Source organism: Manduca sexta, chromosome 14 (genome assembly GCF_014839805.1).
Source record: "Manduca sexta isolate Smith_Timp_Sample1 chromosome 14, JHU_Msex_v1.0, whole genome shotgun sequence".
Lineage (NCBI taxonomy): Eukaryota > Metazoa > Arthropoda > Insecta > Lepidoptera > Sphingidae > Manduca > Manduca sexta.
Genome location: NC_051128.1, coordinates 2,463,513 through 2,484,939, shown reverse-complemented (window position 1 = coordinate 2,484,939; position 21,427 = coordinate 2,463,513). Strand labels below are relative to the sequence as shown.

General features: G+C 36.2%; 2 protein-coding genes across 3 annotated transcripts in view; both read right to left on the bottom strand.

Annotated features, from left to right (window-relative positions):
* The window catches only part of LOC115442801 (protein kinase C, brain isozyme), a 205,738-nt gene that overhangs the window by 35,092 nt on the left and 149,219 nt on the right, over positions 1-21,427 (bottom strand). The gene's annotated exons all lie outside the window — the stretch shown is intronic.
* LOC119189358 lies at positions 13,441-17,137 on the bottom strand. The gene is made up of 6 exons (XM_037438676.1): positions 15,631-17,137; positions 15,096-15,330; positions 14,300-14,335; positions 14,170-14,220; positions 13,987-14,076; positions 13,441-13,787 (listed from the first exon to the last, which is right to left on the bottom strand). Exons 2-6 carry the CDS (start codon positions 15,318-15,320, stop codon positions 13,677-13,679), a joined length of 513 nt encoding a protein of 170 aa, XP_037294573.1. The 5' UTR covers positions 15,321-15,330; positions 15,631-17,137; the 3' UTR covers positions 13,441-13,676.

Genomic DNA, 21,427 nt, shown 5'->3' with positions numbered 1-21,427 from the left:
TTTTTACTAACCGACAAGCAAAGACCTCGTCTAGTCATCCAGTTTTATATAAAAAGTCCCGAAACCCGTCAATCACTTATCCCTATTACCCAATTCACATATCCCAAAGCAAATTACATGTACGCCGCATACCTGCATACCGTACAATTTCGACAACCCGCCCAATTTCGTCGTACATTGCTCGCTATATTAAATTATCGGAGAATGTCGTCAACACAAAGCGGTGCATGTATAGTTAGTAGGAATTACGGATACCTGACGCGGTCGGCGCGCTTCGTTGTAGTGGCCACTAGCCGACCGCCTTCTAATTGAAATGTCTACAATCTCCCTAGATGTGTGCGCATCTGTTGATTGGAACGAATGGATGAATGATGTTGAGTGAGTGATTGAGTGATACATTGATTATGATTTGTGAGTTGCTTATTAATTCTTGTGTGCATAGACGGGCTTGTGTAAGGCGAATGCTTATCACTGCCAGCAAATTGTAATATAGGCTGTTTGATGGAATCAATACTTGAAGTGTAGACTGAGTCGAATCTGATAACCACGTAAATGTTATACATTATATCACGTCTTTATCCTTAACAAGGGTAGATAAAGAAATATTTCACAACTAGTTTACTAAGCTCAATTCCTTTACAAAGTAGAAATACCAGTATTATTTGTCAAAAGTGTCTTTTCAAATCGAAAATCTTGTATAAATTCGCTCAACTTATCGAACCCAGAACCTCACGGTGCCCAACCAATGACAGTAAGTCCAAGCCATTAGGTCTAAAGACATGAAAAACTGCCGTCATACCTCAAGTGTTACCTGTTGCAAGTAGAAAAAAGGTTCGCGCTCTGAGCTATAATAAAGATAAGATGAATTATAATGTTATGAGAAAGAACACTTCATTCAAATGATCTGGTACAACTGCGTCGTTCCCCACAGTATAGTACATCAATAAATCTAGATGTCATCTCTTCAGTGTTATTGCTGGAATAATTTTATTTTTCTTTTATTCTCCTGGCTGGAATAACTATACATTTTAAATTAGGAACGAGAACCTGCCAGCACCACATGCCTAGTATTTGATGTAAACTACATACTTGACATACTTTAAACCGCGAAGCCATAAAGGAAAAACATATACCCATAGATAATGGATCGTGCACAAACGTGTGGATTCATTGAATATTTTTTTAACCTTTGTATGATAAGCCACAAATATAAAACTAGCCAGCATTATGGCTTCGTAGTATGAACCACTTCAATAGTTTGTCTCTGAACCTAAACATTGATCTATTCTGCACCAGCACGACAACTGTAAAACGATTGTTAACACAGCAGTCCTTTGCTGATAATTAATTGGATACTTTATAAAATATTTAGAGACATATTGGCTTAAATTTTAATGTAATGCCGTGTAAAAGTCCGTCTTAATTTCGCTTATACAAAGGCGCTTATTTAAGTTATCTAAAGGTGGAGGCTTATTATCAGCAATTTGTTAGAATATATTGTTGTATAATTACAAAATTAGTCTGTAAGCCTTCCTAAAATGAAAAATGAAAATAATTCCAGCGGCCGCCTAGAACTGCAACCTTGTTCTCTCATCGACAATGAATATTCATTACATTGTAGGTACTTGAAAAGATCGACTTACTTCCCAGAAAAATATACAGTATCTTCAAAGTAAATAAAGTCCTTCAAACGGCGAATCCTCAATATTTTGCAAAGGATCTGTTCACGATTGCTCGAATGTCAACATATTATCGACAAAAAGTGTTGCCTCATTGTAAATATTTATAAGGGAGTTCAGCTCTCGCGCACACAACGCGAATTGAAAAGGGAAAATGGCCTCCATTGAGATACGAGCAGGTAGACGATAGGGCTGGTTGAATCTAGTGTCATGCTAATGCTTCGTAATCCACGTATGCTCCTGTAGTGGAAGAAAATTTTTGAAAGATGCTTCGTAATCCACGTGTGAGAGGAGGAAGATATCTTTCTAGAGAGAGCTGTTTACTGTTCTTTTCATTATACATAATAACTTGACAAGTTTGGAAATGTAAGTTGGTAGGAATTGTGTTTGACCAATCGCCTTTGCTATCACTGCTTATGCGCTTTATTGTAACATTGCTTTTGATGAGTAAAAGTACTGTTTAGTACCAAGCCCATTAAAAAAAATATTTACAACTTTTTTTAATGGATTTGGTACTCAATAGTACTTAGTTAACGAAACTCTAAAACAGTGTCAATCACTATTTTTTCAGATACAATAGTTTACTTAGAAGCTATCGTTATACTAATCATACAGATGTTTAGAGAGACACGTATGCGGTGCACGAGCATTCACTCGCGTGCAATTCGCGAGACTTACGCGCGCATTCGTCCGGTTACGACGCACCCTAAAATAAAATCAGTACAGGCTTAACTCAACGCCGCAAGGTCCATTTCTGCGGCTTCATTGTTCAGTTTACGGCCAGCGTCGCGCGGTGATTCTGTGATGTCACTGTATAAAGATCTTTACGGCTGTTTGCGCCGTTATCAGTTTATGGCTGTTTATCTCACGGCGGGTGTTTGGTTCAGTGACGTGGCGAGCATCTTTCCGCTGAGACAGGTGCGTAGAGTATTGATAGAATAGTTTATTTTTATTGTAAAAATAAGGCAGATTATAATCCGTATAGATGTCTATTTTTACCGCCAAGTAGTGTCACCGGTTTCAAGGTTCGTAACTATGTTAAACATTTAGAAAAATAAAATCAAAATCCTCGATGACAAGCAGTGCGGCATACGTGTTTTGTAATTTGAACTTTTGGATCATAAATTGAAAAAAAAAAAACATATCTTCAAATGGCTAGCCGTCATATAACCCGATTCCAACCGGCTTCCCTTTTAGGTTTATTTACGTTTATCTTAGTTTTTGCTTTCTGTTAAATTTGCCGCGATATGACAACTACAGCAATTTTTTTGCCTCGGATTACCTGTTATAAAATTTCACCCTTCGCCACTGCTAGACGTTTATTACTTCACCAAGGATATGCCCTGTACCTCCAATTAATTTTAACTTCAATATAATTTTGTCAAGAAATTAATGATCATAACAAAACGCCATCAACCCCGTGCTAAGGAAGCCATACAAACAGTATCAAAACCTCATTACAGTTTAAAAATTCGAACCTCTCCCAACACTTAAAGGCGCTTCTCATTAAACGTAATAGATGAAAAAAGTATAATGTTACTCTCGTTTAAAAAAAAAACATTCTCTATTATTCCGAGTGGCACCTGCCAGCCACCCTTGTAATGGGGTAACGAGAAAAAGTATTTCTATTTTTCTTACAAGACGCCATTTTAATTATTTCTTCGGTTTACGAGTTGGTGGAGTCGCGTGGCGGCGAAATGTATTTAATATTTTTTTTAAATCTACGTAATATCGTAATTTTTTCTAAGTACTTTTAATGAAATTGGAGTAGCGACGAGTCGGATACAGCAGGTTTATTCTGAGAATAATCCCGCGGCCATTTACAGTTTGCGTGTATTTTGAAGTTATATTCATTGTTAATTATAGCTCACTTCAGATTGCTTGCTTTTAAAAGTGGAGAAAAACTTAGATGTAAGCTTTATTCTCATTCTTAATAATTCCGAAGTTTATTATGCAAAATAAATTATCCAAGACACTCTAACTGAAGTTTGTTCAACAAACCTAATTAATGCATTAATTATAATAAATAAATATTTATAAAAGAGCGCTACCAAAATCATTATTAGAATTTCTGGACTATATGAGCTACGGTTACTAAACTGTACAAATGATAATACGTAACGTTCGCGCCAATCTAAACGCAGTTCCATATTCAAAAACGTGAACAAAGCAGGTCGCACACAGGCAGCCGGGGCGCACCCGATCCCAGTTAACGTTCACCGGGCCTTGTGTGAATTCCTTATTTAAAAGCGACGACCCACATTTCGGATGGTGCCAATGTTGCCAGTTTCAAATTTATTTTTCCCCGGGATTATTAATTATATTATAATTTCACAAACAATTTTGGCATAAAAATTAAAAAAAATATATATTTTGATAACTGCAAGAGAATAATATTTTTGTATAAACTCCATGCTTCATTGTCTACAGTATTGCACCAAGTAGGTCATGAAAGGATATAGCTCTCCCGCCAAGATTTCATCCCGTGTACGTATAGCGTATGTCGTTGCACAATATATCAGTAGAATCTAGCTAAATCCCGGTCATGTGGCAACCTAGTGGGGGGTTAACAATCGGGCACAATGCAGGCCGGGCGAGCGGAGCGGGCGGGTCGATGTGCGCGCGCCGCAACAGGTGAACGCAATCATGCCGACCTGCTGAGCTGGCCGGCCGCGGCGGGGCTCAGCATTCGCTTTTGAAAATGGAACACTGCGCTCTATTTACTTACTTAAAAAAGTTTTAATTCTTTTTCTCGTTATTTATTTAATTGCTCTGTGCAAATGCAGAAATACTAGATATATTTTTTTAAAATTTGGAACGGCATCAATGTTTACATTTTAAATAACATTTTTATGGAACGAATTCAAATAACGTCGTTTTAGAATGAATACCAAGAAATAATGAGCAAAATTCTCCATAACTTGGTTTGTACAATGATTTAGATAAGGCGCAATGGAACAAAACAAAAAGTAAGGTAAACAAGAACTCAGACGGCGCAACAATACTTTTGTGAATAACCACACCTGAGAGCAGAGCAATGGCGATATAAAGATGCGATTGCATTTACATATTCGCGCCATTCTTGTTTCCCCGAGCTTAGGGAATACAAAGCACATCTGCGTTTCAACAAATAACGCTATTTGAAATGTTTAAACTTTAGCTTTTTACATTTTGTAAGTGCTCATTAATTAGCATTTTTGTTCTTTTTTTGAGGTACCAAAGCCGTGATTGCTTTTCGATTGAAATTAACAAAATGGCGTTTGGTGACATAAATAGACCAAATAAACGAAAATATAAAACCTATCTAGACATCTCGCAAATGCGACATCTACCACGCACAGGAAAATTATTCCTAAAATTTCTTAATTCGTGGGGCTCATACGGCTCTACACTATTTTCTGAATGTGGAGAGCACATCCATAATTTTTTTTAAATGCATACGACTTAGTATCTGATGACCCACTTGTTCATTTTCCGTTCAATGCCATAAAAAATCTAACAAAATTATACTGTACATACTTCCTCGTACAGTATTCCTTTTAAGTACCCTGAGGATGTGAGACTATGAAGGTGCTTAAACCAGGAAACAAATCCCTTGATTGCATTTAGACAACAAAGTTCAAGACTAGGAAATAGTAATTGTTTTTAGCTAGAAAATGGAACTACAATACAGTTTGGTTCACATGTGACTAATATTATAAATGCCACAGTTTTCAAAGACGTTTGGATTTTAAAACGAGTAAGCTCAGAAACAGCTGAACGGATTTGAATTTAATTTGGCACACAGGTACGCCAGGAGGAGAGGTTCATAATCAAGATCCATTTCAACAATCGTTAACGCTTACATTATGTATGGGATTGATGTATCTTAGCGATAGACTTATCGATATTTCGTTCACACATGTTTTTTCTGTTTTCTATGTACCTGACTACGGCTTTTAGATTAATCTTTAATCTATACTTTTATAAATGTATATACAGACAGAGACGGTGACTTTTATATAGAGACACACTTGCGCAGCGATGTAAGTGCACGTGCGTAGTTGTGCAAGAACGCTGTCACAACATGCCTCCCATATAAGCGACGTGCGCCTTTGTTAACTGCGTACATCCACTGAATTGTTACTATTACCACCTAAGTACGCCGCAGTGTATTAACGTACTCTGAAACTTTGAATATATAATTATTCAGTTCTATCCTTGCGTTAAATTTATCTACGATAGGGTTATGCCTCACATAAATAATTAATAACAACCAACAACAATAACCTTACATTTTATATTGGGAAATCTACAACACAGACGGGTGAATATACACATAGTTTCAAATATTAAGTATATTCTATCTAATACACATATATCAATGGTTTAACAAAGTTTCAAATTTCCAAATCTTCATTTAGCCTTTCCTTCTTAGATCAAAATTACGTCCCTACGTTGCATAATCTGTGAAACTCGAATAGAGTAGTTAATAGTATAATTCCAATTCCAGGAACGTCTTTCATTCCAGGTATTATACTGTAAAAGCGGGTATTTCATAATTAAGCCATTCTCAGAAACTTCAGACCCGCATCGCGCAGAATATTATCAGTGGCTTCAGTTTTTTTAATAGACATACTTAATTTCCAATGGGGAAATTTCTAGAATTATTTAGTTCTATTTTTTACCGACTAATCATCTAATTCCTCGAAAAGGAATTAATTATAAATTGCTTCTTTGATGTTGAAAAATATAAAATAGTTAATTTTATACAGACTACATACTATAAAACATGATCACGAGACTGTTGAATGTAAATCGAAAATGTTTTTCACTCGTGTGCTTATTCGTATGTTACCAAAATTCAAACATACTAATACTTTTTTGTTAACTGTTTATTAATATGCTTATCAATTTCAAAATTGTCGAACAGTTTTGGAATGGTGTTTTAGTAGAAGATTTATAGAATAATCTAGGTCTAAACTTTCACTTCGCTTAAGTCTATTTAGGCGGGCGGAAAACGGTTAAAATTGTTCTGAATTCAACCATTTTTAGATGTGTGAATTAAGTGCGGAAATAATTACCTACCAACAGGTGAGCTATGCTTGTTCCTTTTCTTACAACATATAGACTTGCGTTTGAATATCTCGCTTGATGGTAAGTGATGATGTGCTCTACGGAGGAGCATGCTCGCCTAGAAGATCCCCATCACTCGTGACCTGAAGACGCCCGAGGTGTAATTATCGGGCAATACACACTTAACGTCTACTTGCAAACAATGTTTCGTACAGCACTTCGCACGTTTAGAACTAAAGTGGCCTAACTCATAATTTATATATATATTCTGATTTTGTTAAAAAACGACCTTCCAAAGCACGACAAATAGAAAAAGACAAAATTATAGAATAGAAACAGAGATTCTCACTTTCGACGACCGCCCAATTCAATGCTTATGATATTGTTTTCGAATCTTTTTTATTCGTTTCCCATAAATCGTCTTTTTGAGTTAGGTCACCTTAGTTCTATGGATGCGATTGTCGCGGGGAAAAACGTGTTATTGCTACCACCACTGGGGCCTTATTCTCTATGACGATGTTAACTCGTTACGCGACCGCGTTACGTTATCTTCGTGAAATCAGCGTGGAAAGTATATTCTGTACGCCAATTTCTATTGTCTTAAACGCGACTCGATACGATATGTGCTTGTTACGCACTGTCAAAATAACATGTGGCATAGAGAATGAGGGCCCCGGAGGGGTAAGTGGAACGGTTATGTAGGTGTCACCGGTTTTACGACTCAAGGTCTACATTCAGGAGTATAGCATCTTTGGAGCGAGAATTGAGCCGAGTTCCTGACACTGTATACACACTGGACATCGATCAAAACCCGCGGTGGCCTTCAGTGCATACAAGACAGTCCCGGGATATTCTGTACAGCAAACCCAAACATGATCATCATTAACCAGTTAGGTCTTATAGCATGACACTACTCACTGTCTCGAGCCACTAATTCGATAATACGAGCGCCAGTTAAGTTCTAGTCTTATACCATCATACTACCTACTGTCTCGAGCCACTAATTCGTTAATACTAGAGACAAATATCTTATGTACTAATCGACTAAAATAATGACCACTGCCTAGGCGCGCGCATGTTTCGGGTTCGCACCCTAGTACAGCAATGTGATATTGGCATTTTCGCAAAGCCGGAGCCTGGAATCTGGAGCTAATATGGCCCAGCCTATTGTGGCCCAATGTGTGTGTTATACCCACTGCCGTGAAAGGGGAAGTAAGCATGAATGTATTCCAAATTCTCCGCAGAAATGATTTCATCCTAAAGTGGTTTGGAAGTGATCGCGCTTAACTAGACCGCTTATTGTTTCATTAGCTTAAGTCAATATGAACGTGGTATTTTTTCTTTTACATAAGAGCTATTTCTGCGTGTATCGGACAGTCAAAAGCTATTTGTAGCAAATATTTAAAAACTGCAAAGCTTTCATAACAGCGGAAGTAAAATTAAAATCCGAAAACTAGTTTTATTCCCAATTATTTTCAAAAATAAACAATTTAATCTATGTCTTTATTGAAAAGAACCCACAAATTGATTTAAATAAACAATGATCTATCTAACAACATATAGTACAACAATCCCTGAACCGTCAACACTACTAGACGCAATTCGTTCTGCAGTGACCGCTGCATAACGAACACGCTCGGACCTGTTGCGTGACATATTGACCACGGCGCGGCTCGACGCGGATTGTCACGAGAAATGGGACACTGTGTTGTCTCATTCAGCTCACTACGAATTGGTTTGACGAACTCTGGTGTAATTAAAACCTACAACAAATATAACACAGCAGTAGCGGAAGGCGAAATTGTTCCGAAAGAGAACTCGACATGATATATAGGTATAGGTACTTATATGCATGAATAATAATAATATCAGCCTTGTATTATTTACTGTCCCACTGTTGGGCACGGGTCTCCTCTACTACTGAGAGGGATTAGGCCTTAGTCCACCACTCTGGCCTAGTGCGGGTTGGTAGACTTCATACATCTTCGAAAATTCCTATAGAGAATTTCTCAGGTATGCAGGTTTCCTCACGATGTTTTCCTTCACCGTTAAAGCAAGCGATAATTCACAAAGAATACATACATAATTTTTTAGAAAAGTCAGCGGTGTGTGCCGTTGGGGTTTGAACCGGCGGATTCGTCTCGGCAGTCCGTTCCACAACCAACTAGGCTATCGCCGCTTTTTTATATGCATGAATGCGGTCTGCAAATTGTTCTAATGATAATTGGATTTTACATAAATTCTATATAAATTAAGCCGACAAGAATCGGGTTGTATGGACCTTTCGCCACTGGGACAGAGTGCAGTGGTGGGGTGAAAATAATTGCGAGAGTGGGCGGGCCATGGGTTAGTGGAGTCGGGCAGTGACATTAAGTTTTTCTGCTCAGTATCAGACCGCATTCTGAAACTATATTCCCAATGTGACGGTACACACATGGCGTAAAGCGAGTGCCTGGTTAGACCTCTGCCTACCCATTCGAAGATCAAGGCGTAATTTTTCGTAAATACCTAACCCAAGCCCAACGAGCCGGATAAACCTCGATTTTCAAACACAAGTGCCGTAAACAACGCATCTCTCACTAATGGCATCCTAACAAATGTAACAATAAATCGAATTAGTGACAGACGACCGCGCATTCTTACCGACGTGTCTATCCTCCAATAACTATCAGATCACGCAAATATACACTGTATTTTAAGATGTTAAAGTACATATCACGTTGGTTGTCGGATATCACTGTCTAAACTCAGTGAATCGGAAAGTACACAATTGTATTTGGCGTTTACGATATGGTATTTGCGTTTGAGATAGTTTCGTATTAAGTGATATTGAAACTTTGAGTACAAATATTTTCAATGTGGGCTTTATAAATAGTTTTTTGTCGGTTTTTGTTTCGGATGTGACTAGGGCTTAATTAAAAAAAAAAAAAAAGATTTTGATGTCCTGAAAAGTTAGTGAACGAGGAATATGGTCGTAAAATTACAATCAAGCTCCTTAAGTAATGATTTTAAAAAATATATAAAAAAATGACCTGTCAGATGTTTTATATAATAATGGAAAAAAAATAAAAGGTTTCTCTACATGTCGCATAGAGTAAAACGGATGGAGCATCGACTGATGTATGCAACTATAATTATCGTTTGTGTCAGTATGACTCTTATCTTACTAATATTTGCAATAATAATTGCAAAAGTACGTGAAATACCTATAGATTGGACTTCGATATTTGAATGTTTGCTAAAACCGCTGAACGCACTTGGATGAAATTTGGAAAATAGACCGTGTGCTGGATATAGAAAAGAAAGAAAGTATTTATTTACATACATTCTGAAAATGATTCCAGGAAAGTTGTGTAACGCGGGCAAAGCCGCCAACAACGCGCAGTACAGAATAAAAGTGGTTATAAATTAACGGTTTGTTTCAGTGAGAAACAATAATTGTCACTTTTGGTAAAATTATAGTGTATGTCATTGAACTAAAACTGTTATACGGATTTTAATGCGGTTTTTCATATTAGGTATAATTTTTTCCGAACGTTTCGAAAACTTTGTAACCCTCATAGTTATGGGGGACTGAGTGTAAGTCGTCCGAAAAGTCAAAGTTACAATATCTTTGACTTTACAATTATATTTTATTATTAGTCAAAGTCTTGCATTCGCGACTCGCGTAAACACAGAAATCATTATAGTGTATGTGTTGCGGCAACTCTTAAGGCTTTTTTGAATTGTTATTATTACAATTCGTGTAATTACTGTTAAAATTATGTTATGCAAACACGGCATAACGCCTAAATTTGATCTATACAGACATAAGCCCTAACATCTATATTGCCTATGAATTGAAATTCCCAAAGCACGCGGCCTGCATACCTAGAGCGCCGCGCGGTTTGCGGCCGAAGATAATAAATAGACTCACTGTGAATGACGGGTCGCTGTGGTAAATACCGGCATTTAGGTTCGGAACTTTCTCGAAACTTCTTGTAAATCTATACTAATGAACTGAAGGTTTGTTTGTTTGAACGTATATCTCAGGAACTACTGAACCGATTTTGAAAAGTTTTTCAGTAATACAAAGCTACATTACGCCTGAGTGATATAGGCTACTTTTATCACGAGAAAATATTTATTCCGGGATAAAAATTCACGCGACAAGAGGCACGGGCAAAAACTAGCAATTTTATTAAACAAAATAACTTAAGGATTTGAAAGGTCTGCTGTAACCAGTAAGACAAGTATTGCATGTGACGTTACGTGCAGGTGAAATGGGGATTAGAGCATTTATTAAAGATTTTTACTTGCGCAGATTTTTCTGTGCTTTTCAACAGTTTTTAGAGAATTCCCACATAGTTTCAACATAGCACACCTACATTATTGCCAAAAAAAAAGAAAAGCAGTAGCTTGGACGTATTGAACTTGTTATTATCCAGAGATTTAGAAAAAAAACGGTTATACACAAAACCTACAGTCTCCAGAAATTCACCATTTCTTTACTTCCGAAAAAAGGGTCCATCAGGCATCGAACCTAGATAAACCATTCATTCGACCACACTCCACACACTAAACCCACACGCTAAACCAATGACAAGTAATCAGCATCATCAAACACGTCACTCGTGGGTATAAAACAAAAAATATAAATTAGGTATCCTCGCCAGCGTGGGCGAGAGGTGGCGTAGGTGGCGAAATGTCAAACGTCCACTCGGCACTGTTTGACATTTGTACGGGACATCCCCAGGCACTTCGCAATACTCTCTGTAGATACAAATTTCGCTATTTTATTTTGGTCTCCTACAAGAGTATATTTTTTAAGTTCTTTTGTTCCTTCGGGAGGATGGTAAGTTATTGCTATAAATCATTTTAATACATCTTACTTATGTACTCTATAAACTTAAGGATAAGTTCTGTGGGTATATTAAGAGAAAAGTAATCAAAAAGAAAGGGAGTGACTGAGGAAGAATAATAGAACACATTTTTGTTTTATTAAAATATTTTCTCTTTCTTTTTGTTAACGCACATCACTAAAACTGCTAAACGGACATGTTATTTGCACAGAGTATCCAAAACTACTAATCGGATTTACATGATTTATTCACGGAATATTATTGGGAGCTTTATTTCATTAAAATTGGAAATCGGAAAGTTATAGTTAACTTTTCGGATAGATAGATCTGTCCAAATATATGAAGTTGTCGGCAAAGTTGGATACAAAAACGAAAAACTTAAATATACTTATTCCTAAAGTCCTCTACGACTCATCTTTATGTAATACTTCACATTATGAAAAGATCAGCCGTTGTACGAAATAAAACGAAACTCAACACACTTCAAGAGATTAAACACTAGTGGTCTTATTCATAATAAAACTATCAGAATTATCGGAAGTTTATCTGGGCGTTATCGGAGGCATGTAAAAAATTGGTATTCATAATGGTTCAATTGCGCTAAAAGTCTCCGATAAAGATGCTTTGATTTATCGAGCCTAACCCCCGTCTTTACACCTATGTTAAGCGTTCGATAGCAAAAAAATGGCTGACGTCGGTCAGCTGTTTCGTATTTGACGCTTCTTGGCATTGTCAGTCTGTTAAAAGTAAACAACACCTCGATTTCGTTGCACATCATTTGAAATACTTTTTTTATTTATTTACGAAATGCAAGCTTTACAAACCCTGCATACCTTAGCAGTACTTGAAAGTACATCACGTAGAAAAGTATATCGTCAGAGGTTCGATCCATTTTCTTTGGGCGATGAAGAATTTCGTAGTCGGTATCGGTTCTCCAAAGAAACGGCTGCTTTAATCATTAACCTAGTCCGTGAAGACTTGCAGCTGCACCGTAAAGGTTGTGGCTCAGCACCAGAATTGCAGGTATTAACTGCAATAAGGTGTTGGGGTCGTCGTGAGGTAAGTAGCTCATTTTCGATATTTATACAAACTAATGATCACTACTTTTAAAAATCGTTTTCTTATAGAATCAACAAGATGCAGGAGACCTCCACGGATTGTCCCAAGCCACTATCAGCCGCATATGCAGCAGAGTAGCGCGTGCGCTAGCACGTCACGCCGCGGATTACATAATGATGCCCAGTTTTACAGAGGAACAACAGATTATGTCAGAATTTTACCGTATAAGAGGCTTCCCTTCTGTAATTGGTTGCATTGATTGCACCCACATAAAAATAAAAAAACATGGTGGTGATGCAGCCCAATACTATATAAATAGGAAAGGATATTATTCCCTCAATGTTCAGGTAAGATTTTCAGGAGTATATAAAGGTGTAAAATAAAATAGGGTTTACTTTATTGCATTAACTAAATTCTGAATTATTGTAGGTGACCTGTGATGCTAGCCTGCGGATCAGAGACATTGTTGTAAGATGGCGTGGCAGTACTCATGACTCCCGAATATTTAACGAATCCACCCTCAAAGAACGTTTTGAAGTAGGCGAGTTCAGAGGTAGACTTTTGGGTGATTCCGGATACAAACTGGAACAATATTTATTCACACCTGTGTTGAGACCACTAAGTCGTGCTGAAGAAAAATACAATGAAGCACATATTGCAACAAGAAATGTTGTGGAGCGTTGCTTTGGTGTGTGGAAACAGCGCTTCCAATGCCTACTCCGTGGCATGTCTGTTAAACTTTGCAATGTGAAGACTACTATTGTGGCCCTTGCAGTGTTGCACAACATTGCAATTGCTCAGAGAGAGCCATATGCTACAGAGGAAAGTGTGTCCAATATGGAAGAGGTGTCACCATCTATTATGATTGACGCTGACCCAAACCCTAGGCGGGGTAGAAATTATGCCATTTTGCAGGCTTTTATAGCTAGGCACTTCAATGAATGAGGTTCACACCCAAAGGTAATAATAAAACATCATATAGTTTAGTTATTATTATATTTTGCAGCCAAATATTTAATTTTATCTTTAATTAAAGTTTCTTTTAGTAATAAAATTTTATTTTCTGGTTTTCGTTCTCCATTTGTATAGAATGCAGTTCTTTTCTGCATTGCATTTCTAAATCGGCTATTTGCTCTGCTTGTGTGCGACAAACCTGAAATAATGCAATGTATAAGCATTCTGAATAATAGAATAACTATTCTTTTGTTATTTACTTGTGTAATGATTAATGATGGGTGTATGTTAGCCAGTTAATTATATAAATAAATGTTATCAAGTTTATTTTTACATCCATACTTCATTATTATTATTATTGTATGCTACTTATATATGAGATTTTGATGTTTACTTACTTTAAGAACCTTTTTTTTTAAAATTGTATTTTTTTTTGGTTTTGAGCCTGAAGCCCCTGGAGATGGTTTTGAGGGAGCCGCAACAGTCATCTGAAAGGAAAATTTTATTTATTTAAATATACAATAGTATCCTACAGGTTTATAGTATAAAGATGGAATTATTTCATAATGATTTATAAATACCTCCTTTATTTTTTCAGGTGACGCTGCATTTGGTGGCGGCACAACTGTTACCTGAAAATATTTTTTTGTTTATATGATAATATACAATGGTATCCCACATTATTACAACATAAAACTGATTTATAAATACCTCTTTTATTTTCTCTTCTGGTGGCCTAATTCTCATCTGAAAATGATATTATGATTTAATAAATCTTCTAATATTTCATTATTGTACTGTTTTAACTTTACTTTTTGAGATAAATAAAACTAGTCCATCATTATTGCATATTAACCTAATATTTAAATGAAGATTTAAAAAGAGTGGCTATGACTTATATTTTTTTTGTTTTACACGGGGAAAAAAACGCGTTGTCTACCTACTACCCGCATTGTCGTCCACCTCAGAGTCTGTAGTCGAGCGAGCAGCCCCCCACTGCTCGCCCGCGACTCGCTCTAAGGCCTAATTAGTCACCTCTTACGACAGACAGAGGTTACCTTGGCGGAATTCTTTAGATGCCCCAAGCCACAGGGCCCATGACTTTTACTTTGCCTGTATTCTTCTCACAAGTCCCAACTTTTTGCAAACAGTTGTAGGTCAACACATGCCGAAAAACTAAATTCAAGTAGAGTATTTTATTTGCTTTCAATATTGTGTTTTGAAAAACTAGACATTTCTTCGGGCACTCGTGTGTAATGATCTATAATCTTTACATTACCATTGAATTAAAAACTATTTGAATTTAATTTTACTTTTGATTTAACATAAGTACCTCTTCAATAATAATATGTTGATTAGTTGTGTGTGTGGTGGTGGTGGGTTTTGAACACTTGTCCTATAAAGGTGAATTTTCATAATGCAATAATATTCCCACTTCAAATATATGAATAGTTACAAAAACTGACTCAATAGTAACATTAGAAAACATGCCATAAATTAATATTACCTGATTAATGCTATCAGAATCAAATTCATTGTTGTCAGTAACGAATTCATTAGGCAGCCAGCTGCTAATGTCTTCGCTACTGACTCCTGGTATTACTGGTGGTGGGCCACCACCAGTCTTTGTTAACTCTTTCTTTTCTTCTGATTTCATTTTTTTGGCTTTCATTTTTAAAAGGCCCCACTGTGCCTTCAGCTGCACTACTGAACGTGGGGAACCTTTACACATATTATTAAAACTGAAATAAAAAACGAAGTTTGTTTAGGGAATGTATTAATTAATATGCGTATTGTTTTACATGAAAACAATAAAAAAATAATAATATTAGATTTAAGTTAGCACCTTTCTCTCAAGTCATGCCAAGCAGCCACCTTTATGGCATTGGAGTTCGTGTCTGTGTTTTTATTTTCAAGGACACGAACCCGCTCCTTTACTAATTCTTTTAATATAATCTTAAAAGCAAAAACAATACTGTTAGTAATGCATGCATGCATAGCGCAAACTGGAACTTTCAAATAGAGTAAATAGCTGCACGAACCTTGTCTTCCTCAAGCCAGTTTTCACCCCTCTGCCGTTTTTTTGATGCTTGCTGCATATTTTTAAATTTCGGTTGTTGCAACAACAAATTGAATTCTCTTTTAGTTAGTAATTAGTGGTAATTAGACTTTCTTGACGTTTTTGACAAATGATTGACAATTTTTTTTGTCTGTTTCCAGAGACAAAACTTAGTTGTAATAGGTAGAACTTATTTAAATTATTTTTTTCTACGAAGTGGCAACATTGTGCACATTTAAAGGCCTTTTTGTTATCGGAGGTTTATGAAACTATTATGAATAAGAAATTTTATCGAAGGCTCGATAAGCTTATAGGACGTTTTAACTATTTTCGATTTATACCTTCGATAAGGGTTTTATTATGAATAAGACCATAAGATTACACGAAGAATAATCGTAAAAACGTGCAGGGTCGTAGTTAGGTAAAAACACCGGATCTGCGAGACCCAATGGGATTTTAACGACCCTTAACACCTGGCAAGAAGTTGGATAATTTCTGTTATACGAGAGCTTTAATACAGTAATAATGTACAGCAGGGGTGGCCAACCGGTCGATCGTGGCAAGGCAAAAATATAAATACGTAGAACAGATCGCGCAACATACCTAATCACTAACTGCTGCACGCATCGTCTTGTATAATTTTTTAATCAAAATAATAATAAATTGTGCACTGAACTGTGTTGTTTCATTTTAGATTCCAAGATGTATGTAGCTTGGTAGATCGCACAGAGTATCATCAGTGAAAAGTAGATCTTGGGTCTTAACAAGTTGGCCACCCCTGGTGTATAGTGTCATTTATAAATTTCGTAAACATTTCACCTGTCCCGATAAATTAAGAAATTCTTCAGCTCGTTTAAGTCATGCAATGTACTTCAGTGCAATATAGTCATTCCGTATCACTACACATTTCTTTCAAATACAATCTTCTATTGATAAAATATAGCAATAAAATTTACCAGATAGTATAAATTATAATCGATGGTGATCAATTCATACATAGCTTTTCCGACTATCTATAAAAGGCATCACGTAATACTAATCACTCGATAATATTAAATAATCACGCAACAAAGCCACATTTCTATCACGCTCGTTTATTGCGGCTAGATCGACACCCGGCCCAAACTCCCAATTACGTGTCTGTGTTACGTGACAGCCGTGAGTTTTATGAGCGCCAGACCTGAGTTTTTAATGTTTATATCAAATAAACGAGAACGTGTCGAACCGTTCAGCGCCCCTAATGTATTATGGAGCTACTGAATATATACCAATTTTTCAGGGTGAGTATACATCATATAATTCCACAGAGCTTTCCTTCCTGACACAGGAGAGAGATATATAGTTCAGCCTCGTTACGCAACCTCGCATAACTTAGCTACCTTGCACATTTTAAGTGAAAAGCACCCATCAGCTAGACCCTCTTTACGACGAGACGCGTTTAGGGACCAACACAGTCTTTAACGTTGGACATAGTAAGACTTAACATCTCATGTCTCAGGATGGCGAGCGCAGTGGAATACCAAACAATACTTTGTAATTCAAGGTGTTGGATGGTGTTTCTGCTATTTATGCGCGGTCGTACTGCTTACAATCAGGCGAACGACAAGCTCGTCTCGTCATTCAAAACTATAAAAAAAAAGTCTGTTGCGAAGGTTGAAATTTTTCGAATGGTAATCCGAGGCATAAAAAATTACCTTAGTTAACATATCGCGACCAATTTAACAGAATACAATAACTAAGACAAACGTAAATAAACCTAAAAGGAAGCCGGTAAGAATCAGGTTGTGTGGACGCTTCACCACTGGTAAAACCAAAATTATTTATTTTGACATATTTGGTAGACATTAAACTTTGACTACTCATGTCATGTAATACTCATATCATTATTGTCAGATGTGTAGTCAAATTAGTGTTCCCTGAGACTCGCCCAGCTTCACCGCTCCGTGTCATTAAATGCATGCTACTGCTGTTCCTGGGTTACAGTTGTAGTGGTGGTTGCGAGGGCGGGAAAGAAAAAAAAGTGTAGCCACTTTACCGTCGCACGATCATTATAAAAACTATTTCAGAAGAACACAAAGGACAAAGGGACGAGATAAATTTAACTTCTTTAATATAAAAATGTTGATACAAAGGAATATTGTAAGTATATAGTGTAGGTTTAAGACGCTTTTTCTATAAACTCCTTTGCGTAGGCTCGGATTAAACTTTTTATTATATTTCTAAGATCGTTGAGTACAATATTATATATTCTAGATACTATTAGATTATGCGTACAGCTTTGTCCGTCGTTTTGTTATAAAAATAGTCGACAAGTTAATTCCTGCCTGGCTTTATTTATAATCAAAATTGCACTCAAATCCATTAAAGGCGATACGCATTTACTCCTAACAAACATATATAATAATATGAACCTTTATTCAGACAAACCACATAGTTAAAGTATTAAATAAATTAGTTTGTGTTGCAGGCTCTTTGTCTGCTTCGTTCTCTCTAGCAAAGACCGCTTCTAATTGTCTACATAAGACCGTCTAGCTGCAGGCTGCCGCGCCTCCAGTGATAGCAGTAGGGCCCACCAACTCATCATGGGGCTACCGTGGTTGCTAAGTCAGGGGATCGCCTGTACACCATTAGGGTACCCCGGTGATAACCACGGCAGTTCCTCAAAAAAAAAAATTGTCTCCATAAGGTTCTTCTTAATGTAGTGCTATTCAATTAGCACTAAATTAAAAATTATCCGCTAAAGCAGTTTTTCAATCTCATATATAAACTAAAACATTACAAAACTTATGAAACAGTTGAACGATCCGCCTGTCTCTCTAGTGAAAACTAAAAGAAACTCCGAAGACTAATTAAAAGCAGCTGCGGAAACTTAATAAATGAATTTCATTTTGTAAACTTCGTCCGGAGATCGGTGGAGTTTTTACTTGTTTCAAGTGGCCAGGTGGATGGTGAGCCTTGTGGGACATTCAATTTACGCATTCATCGTGTCTGCTTTTAGGAATATTTTGGTATCACCGAATCATATTCATTTTTTATGTAATTTATCTATAATTTACTTTTTTTTTACTTATTGCTTCAAATGCGAGTTGTACTTATCAAAATTAGCTTTAATCATTATTTTAAGTCCTTTAGATGTAAATTGCACTTCGATTTTGATATTTGGACTAAATCTAACTCCAAATATGTCAGCTTGTTCACATTTCAGACACATTCTATTGAAGTGAAGATTACCTATTCAAGAATGAAGGTTGGAGAATGAGGGAAGTAATGATAACTCTAATTAGAAAACCTAAGAGGAAATTCTTAATAGTATCCTATTATCTTAATTTGATCTGCATTTGCATCGCAATTGTTTAAACAGATACAAAACCTGCTTTCAGAAAACATTAGATATCCGAAAGAACCCAAAAAAAATAACTTGAGTGAACACCATTTTATTTCGAAATGTCTCATATTGAATTCAACTCTCGAAAATTGCAGATAAATATCACTTACCGCTCAGAAAGTTTAGCAGATTTCGAGTTTTGAACAAGAATCGAGTAACTTGCACCGCACCGACTCGAAATTCAGACGTTATAAAATACGTGTTCAAAGAAACGTGTATATTCCTTAGTATATAATTTATTCAGTTTTGACTTCATTTTTACCGAGCATAATGTATTGAGTTAGTGTTTTTTCTACCTCGCATTTCGCTTTTATTCATTAATATATTAACAAAAATCTTTACTTGTATTGGTACTCAGTCCAACGCTCGCTCGGATGATGTTATACTCCCGAGTGTCGACATTGGTCCGTAAGACCGGTGAAACTAACATAACCGTTCCACTATAGCGATAACGCGTTATTTCCAAGTGAAAAAAACTAGTAGCACTTAATCAAGTCACGTAACTTGATACCTCGGTAACTTAAAAACAAATGAGTACTACACGAAAAACAAATGTATAATAGGATCGGCAATACTAAATCTAATAATAAAATACCAATTAAGTAATAAATATACTGGAGCAAAATACAGCGTTTTGGGACTTTCAGTCACAAATACAATACTTCGAAAATACGAAAGTGCCAACATAGCTGCGAAAGAACATAATATTCACGATGAAATTGACTAAAAAAACGCAGAAAGCTTTAATGGAAATCTTAATTGACTTAATAAAATACTTAGAATAAATTATACTTACCTATTTAAAATGAAAATGACGCTAAAGGAAATGAGCGCATAATTAAACGGGCCTCTTTTTGTGTTTAGATTGTTAACCGACTTAAAAAAAGATGATTACTGATTTATGAAGGTTGATAAGCAAGGTATATGAGGGTGACGAGCGCACTACAATCAAATGAAAATTTGCTAATTACATTCCGTCAATATTAACTCTACCACCAGTTCGGAAAGCAGTTCTTACCAAAGAAGAACGGATAAGAAACTCTAGCGTTGCTCTTTTTAGGATCAGTATAAGGTATAAACTGTGGTGCATACACAGTTTATTTTTTATGATTTTTTTAGAACATTTCATTCATAAACTCGAAAAATAGTTAATACATCAATTTAATATTTCTACACGAGTAGAAAACCCAGTCAAGAATCATGAAATAATTGAATCTGACATTCTCTAATACATGTAACGCAGTGCTTTGTAATTCAACGTTTAGGTTTTGCCACTGTTTATGAATACTCGTGTTGCTCCATCAGGCATGCGGCTCGAAGGTTTTCCGTTAGAAGTATAGTCTAACCAGGAAAATAAGAAACTTGCGACGGGGGCGGCGCTTTTGTTTTTAGGCTTCAAGTTAAAGTTGTCAGTATAATAAATTAGTTCCATATTTTACAACGGCTTCTTATTTTCCTGATCAAGCTATAAATGTATAGCGCTTCATTTAGAAGTGATAGGTTTGCTCCTAAATAAACACTTTATCCCTTATTCATAGACGTTTTTTAGTCTATTGTTGTATCTCAATGTTAGCTCATCACAACGCCACTATGTCTACGTACTGCGAAGGCTGCCATGCCGTCAGTACTGAGAAACAGACTTATTATCACAGCTTTACCATCCTTAGATAAGAAACGTCTATGAATAAGGGGGTTAGTAAACTAAACCGCATATCGAAGTCATTAATAATTTTTTTTACCAAGTAAGTAGTAGTAGTACTTATATACCATATCATCCCAAACCGATTCTTTGTTGTGTCTTGTATATTTCATTCTAATCTAGCTCTTAAAGACTTACATTCAGATGTTTATATCACGCAGTCCCATTTTTCGCTACAAATGCATCTTCGCTGTCTATTCTTTGCCCTGTTTTAAATAAAAGAAGTCACTCTGAACTATAAAGTATTGTTGTATTTTCAAAAGTTCGTTTGTTACTATTTTCTTTGATAATTCTTAGCGCGTAAATAATTCTCTTAGAATAACATTTTCACAGAAATTCTATTAAATTAATATCTTTTAAAAGCTTATGTACGGAGGTCGCAAATTGTGAGGTAATGTCATACTGTGAAAAGTATTTTTGGTTTTGGTTGGTCTCACATTAGAGTAAATGCAAGGTGAAATTTCTAAATACATAAACCATCATGCTTAAAAAAAGTTAGAACACTCAAATTCTCAGAAGCTCCATTGGTAAAGTTAAAACAATGTCAAGGAAAACTGAAGGCACATGTTGCGCGACATGTTCGCCAACATTGTTGCGCGGCTTAGCCCGCACTTCAAAGGCTTTGTACTAAAACTTCGTACATCATACGAGGATCGTCATCTGCAAACGTGTTGCTCTTAGTACATTAAATAACGA